Genomic DNA, 13215 nt, shown 5'->3' with positions numbered 1-13215 from the left:
CCTGTTGCACTGACACCGGCCTGTTAGCTGGTCGCAGCCGGGACCCACAGACCCCCCGCTGACGCACTGGCACGGCTTGGAGCAGGTTGACGTCCACCAGCCCTCGTTGCAGGTGCAGTTTCCATGGACCGGGTGGCAGTGGCCGTTCCGGCCGCACTTGCAGGCGTACTGACACAGTGGACCCCAGCGGTTGGAGTTGCAAGTGCACTCACCGGTGACGGGGTGACAGCGGCCGTGTGGGTAGCACTGACACACCTGGCGACAGTCTGGAGCCCAGAACTCAGAAGGACAGCCTGGTAACAAACACAGGGAATACAGCTATAGTTACTGGTTACTTTTCAGCTTAAGATTTTTCATATAAACATATGATAATGTTTATAAAATACTACGTATGTATTGTTGAAGATTAAACCAGAGACTCCCAATCTTTTTGGATTGTGACCCCGAACGGTTTCTAGTTGGGGCCCCATATCACAGTTTAAAAGGTCTACCAAAGCACCAGTTTCCTAGTTTATGCTGTCATTTTACATAAATACATTATTAGTTTCATCTTAAGTTACCCGAAATACGGTAGTCACTTTTACACAATAAAACATTAAATATTCAGTGCATTGTAAATCAAGCTGACACCTCAATAAATTGATGCTAAACAGCTCCTGTTGTTTACTGTAACTCACGTGTTTTACAGTGAGCTCCGTAGTAGCCAGGTGGGCAGCGACACACTCCAGGATACACACAGATCTCATCCTTCAGGCAAGCCAGCTCACCCTCACACACAGCTACACACACACACACACACACACACACACACACACACACACACACACACACACAGCATATTAGTGAATGAATGAGACACCAGGAAAACAATGCAAATATGAAGGCCGTAAAAGTAAAACTCCTACAGATTGCTGTCCATTCGAATAGTTAAACTCACGTATGGTGCACTCTTTTCCCTCTTGACGCCACCCAGTGCAACAGACCAGGGTAGAGGGGTCCCTGAATATAAAATAATCAAATCAGCCTGACAAATCTGAAACTTAGCAAATAAAACACTGCATGAAAAATGTTAACTACAAACGCTAATGAAAAGAAATGAAGACATGAAATAGCCTTCATTCAGATGAAGGAGCTCTTCAGGACAAACTCTAAACTCCTAGAGAAGGTGGAGCTCCTTGAGAAATGCTATGGCTCAAAGGAACTACAATTAGTTACAGGAATTCTACTAATATTGTGTTGTTGTTTGTTATAATCCAAACAGGTGTAAGTGAAGGTAAAGTAAAAGTGTACCTGATATTGTGGCAGACGTTCCTCCCATCAGGATCCAGTGTTTGTGAGGACAGCGAGAAGCAGAGCAGAGCACTCAGAGCTCTAAGGAGAAGCTTCATCTCCACGCAAAATCCAAAACCAAAACCAAATACCTTTCTGTCTCACGTCTTTATGTCCAGTCTGTTCCCGACTTTCTTCTCAACTTGTTCTCCTTCCAGTCAAGGGGAGCACAATGAGAGGCAGTATCTCTCTTTCTGTCTACCCTCCACCCTTCCCTCCTTCTTTATCTGCTGTGAGCCGTCTTGTGGCTCCACATTAGCCAGAGGGGTCGAAGCCCCCGGGTTTCCTCTTTCCATTTCCTGGGGAAGTCAGAGCCACTTCCTTCTATTCAGCCAGACACAGAGCTTTTTAAAGATGGTTGAACACTAATGCACAAAACTTGCCGCACACACTGGTGCGACTTGACCAAACGCAAACACACACCCTTGATGTTCACCTTTTTCCCAGAATCCATTGTCTTCCAGGACATGATGAGGAACCCCTTCGTCCTCCTTATACTGTAAGTCTTGAAAGCCAGTACAAAGATGTTTTCATTCAACAGCAGCAACATTTGGTGCACATTGCCTTCTTTTGAATCTAGTCTTTTTCTTTCTTGAATCATGGGAAAAAATGCAGCGAGATCATTTAGATTTGCAATATAATTATATATTTAATGGATTTAATTGAATCTTGAAATCTCAGTTTCACATAAAATCCACAATTTTTTTTATTGATTTTAACAAATTTCATCAAAAATATTCACTCACATGGCAATTGAAATCCTATATCTGGTTTGTCAGCAAAAACATGCTTACAAAAATAAATTGTATTTTTTTGTAAAACAGTATTTTAGGAAAACATGATCTGATTGGAAGGTCATACATTGTCTCTCAACAAATACATTACTGGCCTGTCATTGTCTGAGTAGTGTTAGGGTCAGACATTCAGAGGGGTCAGACAAAGTGAATGTGGCGACTTTATGGTTACCTCGTCAGCTAATGGTGGTGGGAACCAAAAAAAAAAAAATGCCATTTCTCATTTCCACAAGGAAGCTCATTGCTTCCTTTCAAAGTAAAGTAACCAAACTGCAGAGGCTGGTACACCAGCCAGAATACATGTGCGTACACACACATATACACATGCACATGTATGGCATAGGCATCAAACACACACCAGCCGAAGGGTTTGACTCTGTGCAATGACTAAAAATTAAGAAAATATATTTGTAACAATACAAGCTGTAAGTTAAGGCTTAAGGGGTTAAAATGCTGTAATATGACTACAATTTTCTTTTTTCTGCCTTATGCATAAAAGTGCTTCAATTCATGAAAAATACATGAGTAAACACATGGCTTAAAATTCCCCTACTGAGGTAAAAGTAACATGATAGATTTTTGGAAAAATCTTGATTGTTAAGTTTTAAAATGAACCAATGCCCTGTGGTGGAACAAAGGTGAACTTATTATACTGCTTTCCATATTATTAGAAGGGAGAGTTTAATTTCAGAATATATACCTTTATAATGTCTTTGGTTTTTGTTAAAAATGTTTGAGGTTCTATATAAATATCTAGGCGTAATAACCCAGTTTTACACTTTCCTCACAATGAAGGATAACATGATTGTTGTATTAAAACTTAAATCATACAAAAGGAAGTATCTTTTTTTTGTTGTGAGTTGAAACTATCCCTCTTAATACTGCGATACACTGTACCATATACAGTATACTGTATATACTTGTGTATCACTTCTATGGAAGAATAAGGGGACTTAGGCCATGAGTGAAATTAACAAAAAGGGAAATGAAAGTAGTTGTGATCGAAATAAAGCAAATATAAAGGTTTGTTTAAAAATGTTCACACGCTCTCTTTCCTCACACTTACATTGTGATTTTGTAAGTGCTGCGTTCAAATGTCCTCGTAATATTTTGTCCTGAGCCAAAACCACTTTGTCTGTTACAAGCAGAGGAAGAACTTGTGACTGAGGGAAGAAGGGTGTCTCACAGTGTGAACTCTGTGGTCAGTACCAGGCTCAGGGGGACGGTCGCTGCCCCGTCTCATCAGCGGCCTCTGAGTCTCCGATGATCTCCCAGCTGGAGGCGGTGTTGCTGATGTGGGTGGGGTTGCGGCCGCTGCCCGACCGCGTCAGGAAGCCAAAGCTGCAGCAGACAGAGTAGAAAAGACGGGTTTGAGGTCAGATCTGCAGTCAGGGATTACAGCTAAACATAGTCCCGGATTGACGAGGATGTTAGGACAGCTACAGTGTCAGCAGAAAGAGAGAGAGATAAAATCAATGCTTTGATATATATATATATATATATATATATATATATATATATATATATATATATATATATATATATGACCCAACTGTATTTTCAGTCCTGGCCAGAGAGGAGTCGTCAAACACATTCTTCACTTAATAAGTAATAATCCTGAGCTTTCCTGTCAAGAGAAATATTAGTCTGATCTCTGTGTCGTATGTACACAGTTACTAGAAAAACTAAAACAAATCTATTGGCCTATTTAATGATGAGCTTTTCTTTGGAAAAATCATTGAAGAGAAGCACAATGTCCCACATACATTAAAGATAACCAGAAAAATGTCTGGTCCAGCATGCCAGACACTGGAATCATGAGAAAATACAGACCTCTTAACAGCTACAAACATTGTAGTAAAGGTAAAGAGGGAAATGCAAACAGCTTATGGCCTTTTGCAGACCTCTGTTTACTTCAGTCCTTTTTTCTTTGTTGAATCAACACTGTAAAGCATTGCAAGCAAGGAAATCAACTTATATTTGACCAACCCACCACTACCAAAAACCCCAGGTCAGAGAGCTAAACAAATGAGGACATCATCTCTGGCTTTTTGCAGACCAGCACATGGTTCCAAGTCGATGCAGTGTAGCAGTGTTGGTCTAAGTTGTACTCACAGGTTTCGAATGCGTGACTCAGCTGGTTTGGTAGTACCGTCAACTTCAGTGCCATCTACTTCTGTCTGTCCAAACAGAGAACTCCTCTCCTCCTCATCACTGGCAAGAAGACAAAAACTGTAAACAACAGGCCCATTATTTCTGGATATCACGATGTCTGTTGAGTGTGTTCAAGAGAGACCTGCTGCTGCATTCGTTTGCTGGGATCCCGAGCATCTTTGTCTTGATTAGCTTTCTCTTTTTTTTGATGGCAGAGCGGACGGCTTCTAATAGGAAACCTGGACACCTCTCCTCATTCAGGATCTCCCTGCAGAAAGACAATCATTTTTATGTACATGTAACATCGCAGGTAAACTATATCATCCACATACCCACAGTCACTGCATCTGGATTTAAACTGACCTCAATTTGCTGAAATGTGCAACAGGACATGTTCAACTAAAGCTTACTCTCAAAAGGATGGCAAAACAAGACATGTTCACACAGACAGTAGACCCACCTCTGATAGTAGCTGAGCTCCTCCTGCACCAGGAAGAGGTTGGTTTTGAGCTCGTTCCTCTCAAAAATGATGTCCCGCACCTCCTTCTTGGTGAAGCACGGCTGATCAGGGTCCTTCTGGTAAACTGTCCCCTTTTTCTTGGACTCACAAGCTGTTTGACTTGGACTGAGCTGATGGGAGAACAGAGAGACATCAAAAGGCCTGTACTACGAAGCAAGATTTGGCGTTAACGAGCTAACTTCAGGTTCAACCCAGGGTTTTCTGTACCACGAAGGTGGATTAGTTGTTATCGGGTTCAATCGCCATGGTAACTCATGCTGAACACCTAACCTGGTCGGGAGCAGGTCAAGTTGGAGATTATAGATCAACCGGTGTTAAAGCACCGCCTACTGACCAATCAATACTTGATTGATAACGGCGTCACCGTTCTTAGAAAATGAGGTGGAGCTCGGTGCGCAGAGAGAGAGAGAGCGAGGGAGAGAGAGGGGGGGGAGAGAGAGATGGATGCGCTCATAAAAGTTAAAACATTTAGAGACCGACAACCCCATTAACATTCACTGATGGGTATCTTTATGAACGATATAGATTTTAAGAGGAGGGAATTACACATAAGCTATTTGTCGGTTTCTTCAGCCGTGTGTTGCTAATATGCACATCGGTTAGAATTATGTTTTGATATTTTTTTATTTTCTCTCTCGATCGCTTACCACTGCCAGGGTTTCAACTGAAACAAAAGGCTAAAGCAACGACAGTTCATGGAAAGCAAAAGTGTAATTATGGTCAGATCTTGTGCCTGATGGGGAAGTGACCAGTGTAGTCTAATGTAGGCTATTATAGTGGGTGTACTGTAGCCTACTGTATATTGGCCAGAATCTGCCTTTGGGGGAGGAGGGGGGCATATCATAGTGGGGGGCCTGGGTGTCCTCCCCCAGGGAAGTTTTAAGCATCAACGACTTCATTTCCTGCATTCCGATACACTTTAATGCACCAATTTACAGTAAAAATACCTTTACTCAGCCTATAGATGTTAAGAAAAAAGCATGGATGACAATTTAAAAAATGTATCAAAAATATAATGGTTACATGTCATTGGGCATTTTTAAGTGGGTAGCCTATATAGAAATCCTGGAGCTTACTGTCACGTAGACTACACCACTGGAAGTGATATTGATAGGATAAGCGTTGTGATTTACGTAAAACAGCGTCGTTTTTTTTTTGCCAGCTTTCCTTCCTGCATTTTGCCTGTAAAACCCTGTTTGTGTTCTTCATATTTATGTAGAATTATAGTTTGCCGTTCTTGTTTAAAATATGTGACTCTGGTAGATGTTTGCGATTGGTCGTGGTGCGCAAACACCACCTCTTTTATGTGTAACGCGCGCGCCGCTGGATTGGGAAACCCTGGGTTGACTGAACTAGTTGTTAACCACCGTCGTGACACAGGTAATGCGGGACCGCGGTTGTTAGGGTTAGTAAAGCCGGATAACTGAAAGAAATCCAGGGCATGTTAATCTGGATTCGTAGTACTGGCCTCTTGTCATACAGTCTACAAAAATACATCAAACTGCAATCAACAACAAAGTCTTGAGCTTGTGAGAGCTCGGAAAGACATGCCAGTTTGTTTTGGTTGGAGTAGGTTTGAAAGCAGCTGTCATTTGATCAGTATTACAAGCTTTCCATTTACTTTAGTCCAGAACATTTTAAAATGAGGGAAGTAGCAAAATAAGTTAATTGTCCAGATTAATTTTGCAGCTCAGTGAGTGCTGATTTTTAATACCATAAATAAATGTAAAAGCGTTTTGAGAAGCAAAACCCTTTACTATACATGAGAAGTAGGCTAAACATTTTTTAGACATGAAATAAAATAAATAATGAATGAAGTATATATAAATAAGGGTCGTGCATACAGGTCCGTTGCTGTTGGTTTTGTCCAGCTGTGTTTGGAGGTTTTCTATCTCTTTGCTTTTCTCCTTCAGGTCGGCCTCCATGTCGGCCTTCCTCTCCACGGTGCTCTTCAGCTGGGCCTGCAGCACGTTCTGCTTGTGTCGCAACTCCGCATTCATCTTCATAAAGCGCTCCAACTGCTCCTGCAGCTGCAGTGCACGCACACACACAAACACACACACACACACACACACACACACACACACACACACACACACACACACACACACACACACACACACACACACAATAATATATGAACAAGCAGCAAATAGACCTACTAAAAAGGTTTTCATATTTACCACCAGGTGTAAATATAGTTAAACCCAAAACCAACAAGCCGGGGCTAAACCAAAAAGACAAACTTTCTGCATCTGAGAGTGGGGTGAAAATGTCTCCATGCAATAGATATGGACCAAAGGTCTGTGGGAAGGAGGGGGCAAAAAATGAAACCACACAAGTGTAGCATTCATTTTAAGGATTCTAAAACATTCTAGGCATCCATTTGAGCAAACAGAGAAACTAGTTCAGTTGACCATGAGCCGTTTTTTCAGACCCAAGTCAACTGACTCGGAGCAAAAAACAAAGCATTAACAAACACACACACACACACACACACACACACAGACACAAAGTTATGGCTGCTATTTAAATCACGTGGTATACATGACTTATCACACATACAGACACACCCAATCAAGAACACACACACACACACACACACACACACACACACACACACACACACAATGGCTGTGTGGGGGTGAAAACTTTGCCTAGACTTGTGTGTTAAATGCAGTTAAATCCTGAACCAGTAACTATGTGGATAATCCCTGCAACCTTCCCTCTATCCCCGAAACACTTTCTGTCTTTCAGTGTGTTTATTGGTGTAATTTACATGATGTAACTTCTCTTTTGATGCTGCATGTGATACATTTCATTATTCATGTACAAATATAAATAGTAATACATGTATAATAAACACTATTGTTTCTATGAGAAATGCAACATGCCTTTAAGGAACCAACCTTTGAAATAAAAATAATAAATAATAAAATAGTGTTTGTGTGTCCAGGTGTCATGCACTCAGCAAGGATGAGAGCTTTCTCTCTACTTTTCTCTTCAGGCTAGAAACCCAGTGTCAGCCAGTTGCCCATTGTTCCATCAATTAAATGATAAAAATGTTTGGAAAATTATTTGAGAGCTGCTGTTGCATGAATGTATGCGTACGCAGAAGAATGGTCATACACATTTGTGTTTGTGTCTCCTTACCGCCTCTGCCTCTTTGGAAATGGTGGTTATCTCCTGGACTTTAGCCCTCAGCTCATCTCTCTGCTTGTCCACCACCTCCTTCAGCTTCAGCATCACCTCTCGCTCCTGCCGCTGGACACGGTCTGCACACATAAACACAAACATGAAGGATCAGGTAAAGGAAACAGTAGCCCTAAACATTCATCCTGTTTGTGAAACCTTTAAAACACTGCTGGCTATGACTCTTGTTATAATACATTTAGAGTAATCAAGCAATGACAAAATTCAGGTATAGAATAGGTTGTGTTATATTGTTGGATTATGTACTTAATAGATGGCTAATAACTTTACTGATCTGTAGGGTCGAATAATCTATCATGTAACAAACTAATCATGGGAAATGCAGAAAGTAGAGTGATGACTGCATAAGAGTAGTTAAAAAATACAAAAAAAAGCTGGATACTTTCATCCTATGAAAAAATAGGACCTAAAGGTTCAGTTCACCCAAATCACAAAACACATACAGTATCTCTGGCTTAGTCCAAGTGTTTTCAGTTTCATGTGTTTTGAGCTATTCATCTCTAAATCTATGCCACCATCCCAGCATATAGAGGTAAACAGAATAAAAAAAAAAATGTTTACCTTTTATTTATCCAGGTAAGTCGATTGAGAACAAATTCTCATTTGCAACGACGACCTGTCACATTCACACAGTTACACATTCATACCTGGAAGCTGCCCAGTACAACCACAGTGTGATCTGCTGGCCACTGAGCAGCTCCACTGGAGCGGTTGGGGTTAATGGCCTTGCTCAAGGGCACCTCGGTGGTGGTAATGAGGGAGGGACAAGCGCTATTCTTTCACCTTCCCCACCCAGATTTTATCCTGTCGGTTGGTCAGCAACCTCCCAGTCCCAAGCTCGCTTCTTTAACCACTAGGCCACCACTGCCACCTTATTTCTAACTTAGCACAGCACTGGAAACAAAAGGTTCAACATCAACTTTTTTCCAGGGCCAGTAAATTTGGATAATCAACAGAACTCACTGGGAACATTTTTTTCACTAAAAAGTAAACAGGTTCACAGTGAGGACTGTGGATTATCTAGAATAACATAATTAACTGAGACATTGTGTTCGGAAAGACTGACTTTACTGTTGACTTTTTCAGATGTATTTCTTTTCTCCATTCACCTCTATTGTATCAGAGAGGAGGGAGAAATCATTGACGGAGATATCTCAAAACCTAGGCAAATAAAACCAAAGCTATACAGATACCATTCACGGCAAGATGTTTGTGTTTTGTTTTATGATTTGGTTCAAGTGACTTTTTACAGACATACTGGCGCTGCAGCAAAAAATAAGGTCAGCCTTTTAAACCATTCTGGGGATTTAGGAGGCACAGAACCATATACTTAGTCCCTTAAAATGTAATTCTTGTTATTAAACTGAAATGATCGACAGCACATTTCACGTCAGCTGAGTGATGTGTTGGAGCCTAACAGCAGGACTTCACATTCATCACATAAAATAGATTATTATCACATTCATCTGCCACATGGCCTCGTCAAATAAACCGGTATTAGGACATTTTGTTTTTCCTGTCAGTACAAGACCTAACAAGAGTCAGCAAGGTGAATCCATCCTCTAGCTCACATTACTGTGGTGAGAGAGAGAAAAAGTAATGATGTATTTTTCTGTTTCAACTATTAAAACTAAATTAATGAAGTAGTGTCAAATGTAAATTATGTGCACCAACAAATAATTATTCAGCCAGTTAGCATTACATTTATTTTTCCTATTTTATGAAATATTGACTTATTTACCAAGTGAAAATATGATAAAATGTTCTTTAAAGGAAAAACATTATAATTAAATATGTTCCGACACCGATACCAGTATCGGCTCCGATACTGCCTAAAACGCTGGTATCGGTATAGGGAAGTATTGGAGTTTTTTTTGGGTACCACGTAATAAAGCCCTAAAGAAAATCTACGTTAAAGTAGTTTATTTATGTTCTTTTTCCGTTATAACTGACTGTCGAACTGGATAATAAAAGAAAGTTCTGTAGGTATCGGAATCGGGAAGCAAAAGATGGTATCACGCCATCTCTAATTATAATAAACCTACTCTGCACATATAGTATACGTATATATATATATATATATATATATATATATATATATATATATATATATATATATATATATATATATATACAATTCTATATTTTTATGTTAATTTCTTTGTTTTTTATCAGTGCAATGTCATCATTTTTACAGGGTAAACACAGCCCTCTTCTGAGTCATATCCTACCTGAGACAACTGCTGCTGCTTCACCCCACAAAATAACTGCACTATTAACATTGCAACGACCAGTTTGACAGCTTTCAGCCTCAGCACATACGACACATGTTAACCCACTGCTTTGAATATGCAGTCATTGAAGCATTTTCATGAAAAGAACTACATTTGCATTCTTGGACTGGAATATTCAAATCTAATTCATAAGCAATGAGGTACAAAGCATGCTAGATTGTTTTTGTGATATGCACATGTATTAATTTTATATTACCTAAAACTTATAACCTATATGTAGCGCAGAACAGGGAACAGGTTGCTTTTGGAATTAAGTACTTCGTAGCTGATTTGGGAAGTCATCTAACAAACTATACATTTTACTTTTTAAATCTTTGGACCTACCTTCCTGTGCATGGCTGCCCTTCAGCCTGCTCTGCAGCTCCTCCCTGTCCTCCTGGAGCTGCTGTATGTGTGCTTGCAGCTCCTCACACCTCTTCCTCCACTGCTGCTCCTTCTGCTGCAGCTCCTGCTTGAGAGGATGAAACACTGACTGTAAAACCATAGCAAGATCTGATGTAATTGCCCTTTGCCCTCCGCAAAATAGGTTGTGTCCAAGCAGGTGTGTCATTTTGTTAGTTTTGTGAAGTTATTACAGATGTCTTGTTAAACAGCACAGAACAAATAAATGTGTTAAGACTTTATTAGTATGATCAAAGTATTTAAAAACAAATAATTGCTTTTTCTTTACAAAACCATGTGAAAGATTGGTTGTCACACAGTTTCACAACAATGAAGTTACTTGGCTTGTTATTAAACCATAACACTTATGGTACAATCTTTCCTTTGGCTGTACAGTAACAGGTACTTCTGTCACAGCAGCATTCATTTTAATGTCCCATATGTACTAGTTATATAGTAATAGCTTACGTTTTTGTGAATGGTTTAAAGTTTGATTGGTGTCTGTGGGTGAAAGTATGAAGTAGGAGATAGATTTTGAAGTAGAAGAGGAGTTGAAGCCTGCTCTCATTGACTTTAATTGTAAAAAAAAAAAATGGCAGGACAAATGTTGAAGTCCCATCATGTGCTTAAAGAGCTGAACATTTTGATATTTTAATGTTTTTTGGAGCTGAACATATGCAGAAGTTAGAGGCGACCAAAGAAAGTTGAAGAATGAAGAATCGGATAACAATACTGTGAATGCTGCTGAATCAGCATTCACACAATGACCAGAGATGGAGAATGGGGAGTAGACCTATGTTTGTTTACATTGCAGAATAACGTTTTACATAGGCTATATGTGGAACATACAGATGACTGGATTAACCTGCTTGGGGCCCTCGAACAAAATTGAGCTGCTGAGGCCCTTTTAACCCCTGATATCATACTTTAGAGTGGATATTCCTATTTAAAGTTTCTGTTAACTGAATATCCACAAACTATACTACCCAGTTGCCCACTTTGTCTTGTTGGTAGTCCAAAATAGAACATGCTAAAATAGTTAATGTTATAATACACTAACTCATTAACTATTGTTTTTTATCATCATTAATAATTGTTGTACATCTACATTAATTAAAACATGACTAGTCTGCATTAACTTTGATAAATAACACCAAGTAGCCTACTGCTAAAATGCAACATGGTCATCTCGCATTGCCAGACCTGCCTCCACAGCGCTGCAAGGGAGGGTCTGGCTAGTCCAGACAGCATTCCGTGATGGGAGAAAAACACGGTGCCGCTGCAAAATAGCCTCGGGAAGGAAGCGGAACGTAGTGGATATAGAACAGCAACACGGTATAAAAACAAATGTAAACGTATACATTGTTAAATCCCAACTGTTACAACGTTCAATTACAACACCGATACTACTCTAGCTAGACAATAATTGAAACTGACACGGATTCAGTAGTCAGTTAACTGAAATGATAGCCACCGTGAGAAACAGCAAGGTAGTAGCTAGTACAGTTTATATTAAGACAATGTCAGGGCCCAAACAAACATATACACTCCATACGAGCCTTCTGTAACTTTAATGTTGACGCTAGCTACATTTGGGATGCGTCGGCCATGTAACGTATCTACAGTACAAGTGGCTCCTCTGGCCTGCCCGTCAACTATTCGACGTTTGTTCGACATATAACACAACCATAACGTTAAAGTAAAGCAGTGTTACACAGTTGTAACGTTGAAATAACACGCACGCAGTGAGTGAAAAGAATGGTGTTTATAACGTTAGGTTGTTGACGAAATGCTGGGAGGATTAAAAGCTCCCATGTCTCTCACCCGTATCTCATTTTTATCGTTGCCCTCGTCGCTTTCTTTCCCGGCGCGTTTCTTCTGCTGTTGCAGCTGTATCGTCTCGAAGGTCTTGAGCAGTTCCTCTTCCTTCAGTTTGTGAGCATGGTTCCTCGACGCGAAGCTCTCCAGCAGCTCCAACACTTTCACTATTTTTGGCACCAGACCCACGACGCTCTCTTTGCCACAACCATCGATAAGTTTCTCCACCTCGGTGCCGATCAGTTTGGCTATTTCATACACATCATCCACAGTCAGCGCTGAGAAAGTCCTGTGAAAACAGCCCTCTGTTTCTCTGGTCTCCGAGTGTGCTTCAGGTGCCTCCATGTCTGAGTCCCAGCAGCTTACTTCACATGCTCTTTATCTGCTATCGAAACCGACAGTGTCTCGTCAGCGCGACATGACAGCCAGCCGTAAAATAAAAGTGATTAGAAATGTGAAAACGACGAACAAGTATGTGAAGTTTAAAGTGCGCACATTGTTAAGGTTGAGCCCACGCAACCGACACGCCTATACTTAATTTGCTCCTCTTCCAACAACACGTCATGAATTTTCAATGTTTCAATTCAACAGTCACGTCAAAAATACAAGAACATCGAGTACCCCGCAGTGAACTATAGCACAAGGCTCTCCAGTCCAGGACAGTAATCCTGCAGGCTACTCGTTGCAGGATCCTCCTACTTTTTTGACCAAT

General features: G+C 40.4%; 2 protein-coding genes across 3 annotated transcripts in view; both read right to left on the bottom strand.

The window, feature by feature from the left end:
- scarf1 (scavenger receptor class F, member 1) overlaps positions 1 to 1639 on the bottom strand; it is a 9425-nt gene extending 7786 nt beyond the window's left edge. Inside the window, exons 1-4 of the mRNA XM_028574446.1 lie at positions 1291 to 1639; positions 938 to 999; positions 678 to 779; positions 1 to 293 (exon numbers count right to left, since the gene is read on the bottom strand). The exon at positions 1 to 293 is cut by the window's left edge and continues 248 nt beyond it. Coding sequence (XP_028430247.1) covers positions 1 to 293; positions 678 to 779; positions 938 to 999; positions 1291 to 1388 — 555 coding nt within the window. The 5' untranslated portion in view covers positions 1389 to 1639. The remainder of the gene's footprint in view (positions 294 to 677; positions 780 to 937; positions 1000 to 1290) is intronic.
- Positions 1640 to 1952: 313 nt separating this feature from the next.
- rilp (Rab interacting lysosomal protein) lies at positions 1953 to 13214 on the bottom strand. Of its 2 annotated transcripts, none has more exons than XM_028573439.1 (8): positions 12510 to 13214; positions 10629 to 10755; positions 7951 to 8072; positions 6642 to 6827; positions 4738 to 4907; positions 4420 to 4545; positions 4239 to 4337; positions 1953 to 3464 (listed from the first exon to the last, which is right to left on the bottom strand). In XM_028573439.1, the coding sequence occupies exons 1-8, from the start codon at positions 12846 to 12848 to the stop codon at positions 3338 to 3340; spliced, it is 1296 nt and encodes a 431-aa protein (XP_028429240.1). In that variant the 5' UTR covers positions 12849 to 13214; the 3' UTR covers positions 1953 to 3337. The 2 variants fall into 2 exon arrangements, with proteins under 2 accessions (XP_028429240.1, XP_028429241.1); XM_028573440.1 differs by having other exon boundaries at positions 10629 to 10752; positions 12510 to 13213.
- Between the last annotated feature and the right edge of the window lies 1 nt (position 13215).

The sequence above is a fragment of the Perca flavescens genome, chromosome 3 (genome assembly GCF_004354835.1).
Source record: "Perca flavescens isolate YP-PL-M2 chromosome 3, PFLA_1.0, whole genome shotgun sequence".
Lineage (NCBI taxonomy): Eukaryota > Metazoa > Chordata > Actinopteri > Perciformes > Percidae > Perca > Perca flavescens.
The sequence above is the reverse complement of the archived record's forward strand: the minus strand, read 5'-3'. Positions and strand labels throughout refer to the sequence as shown.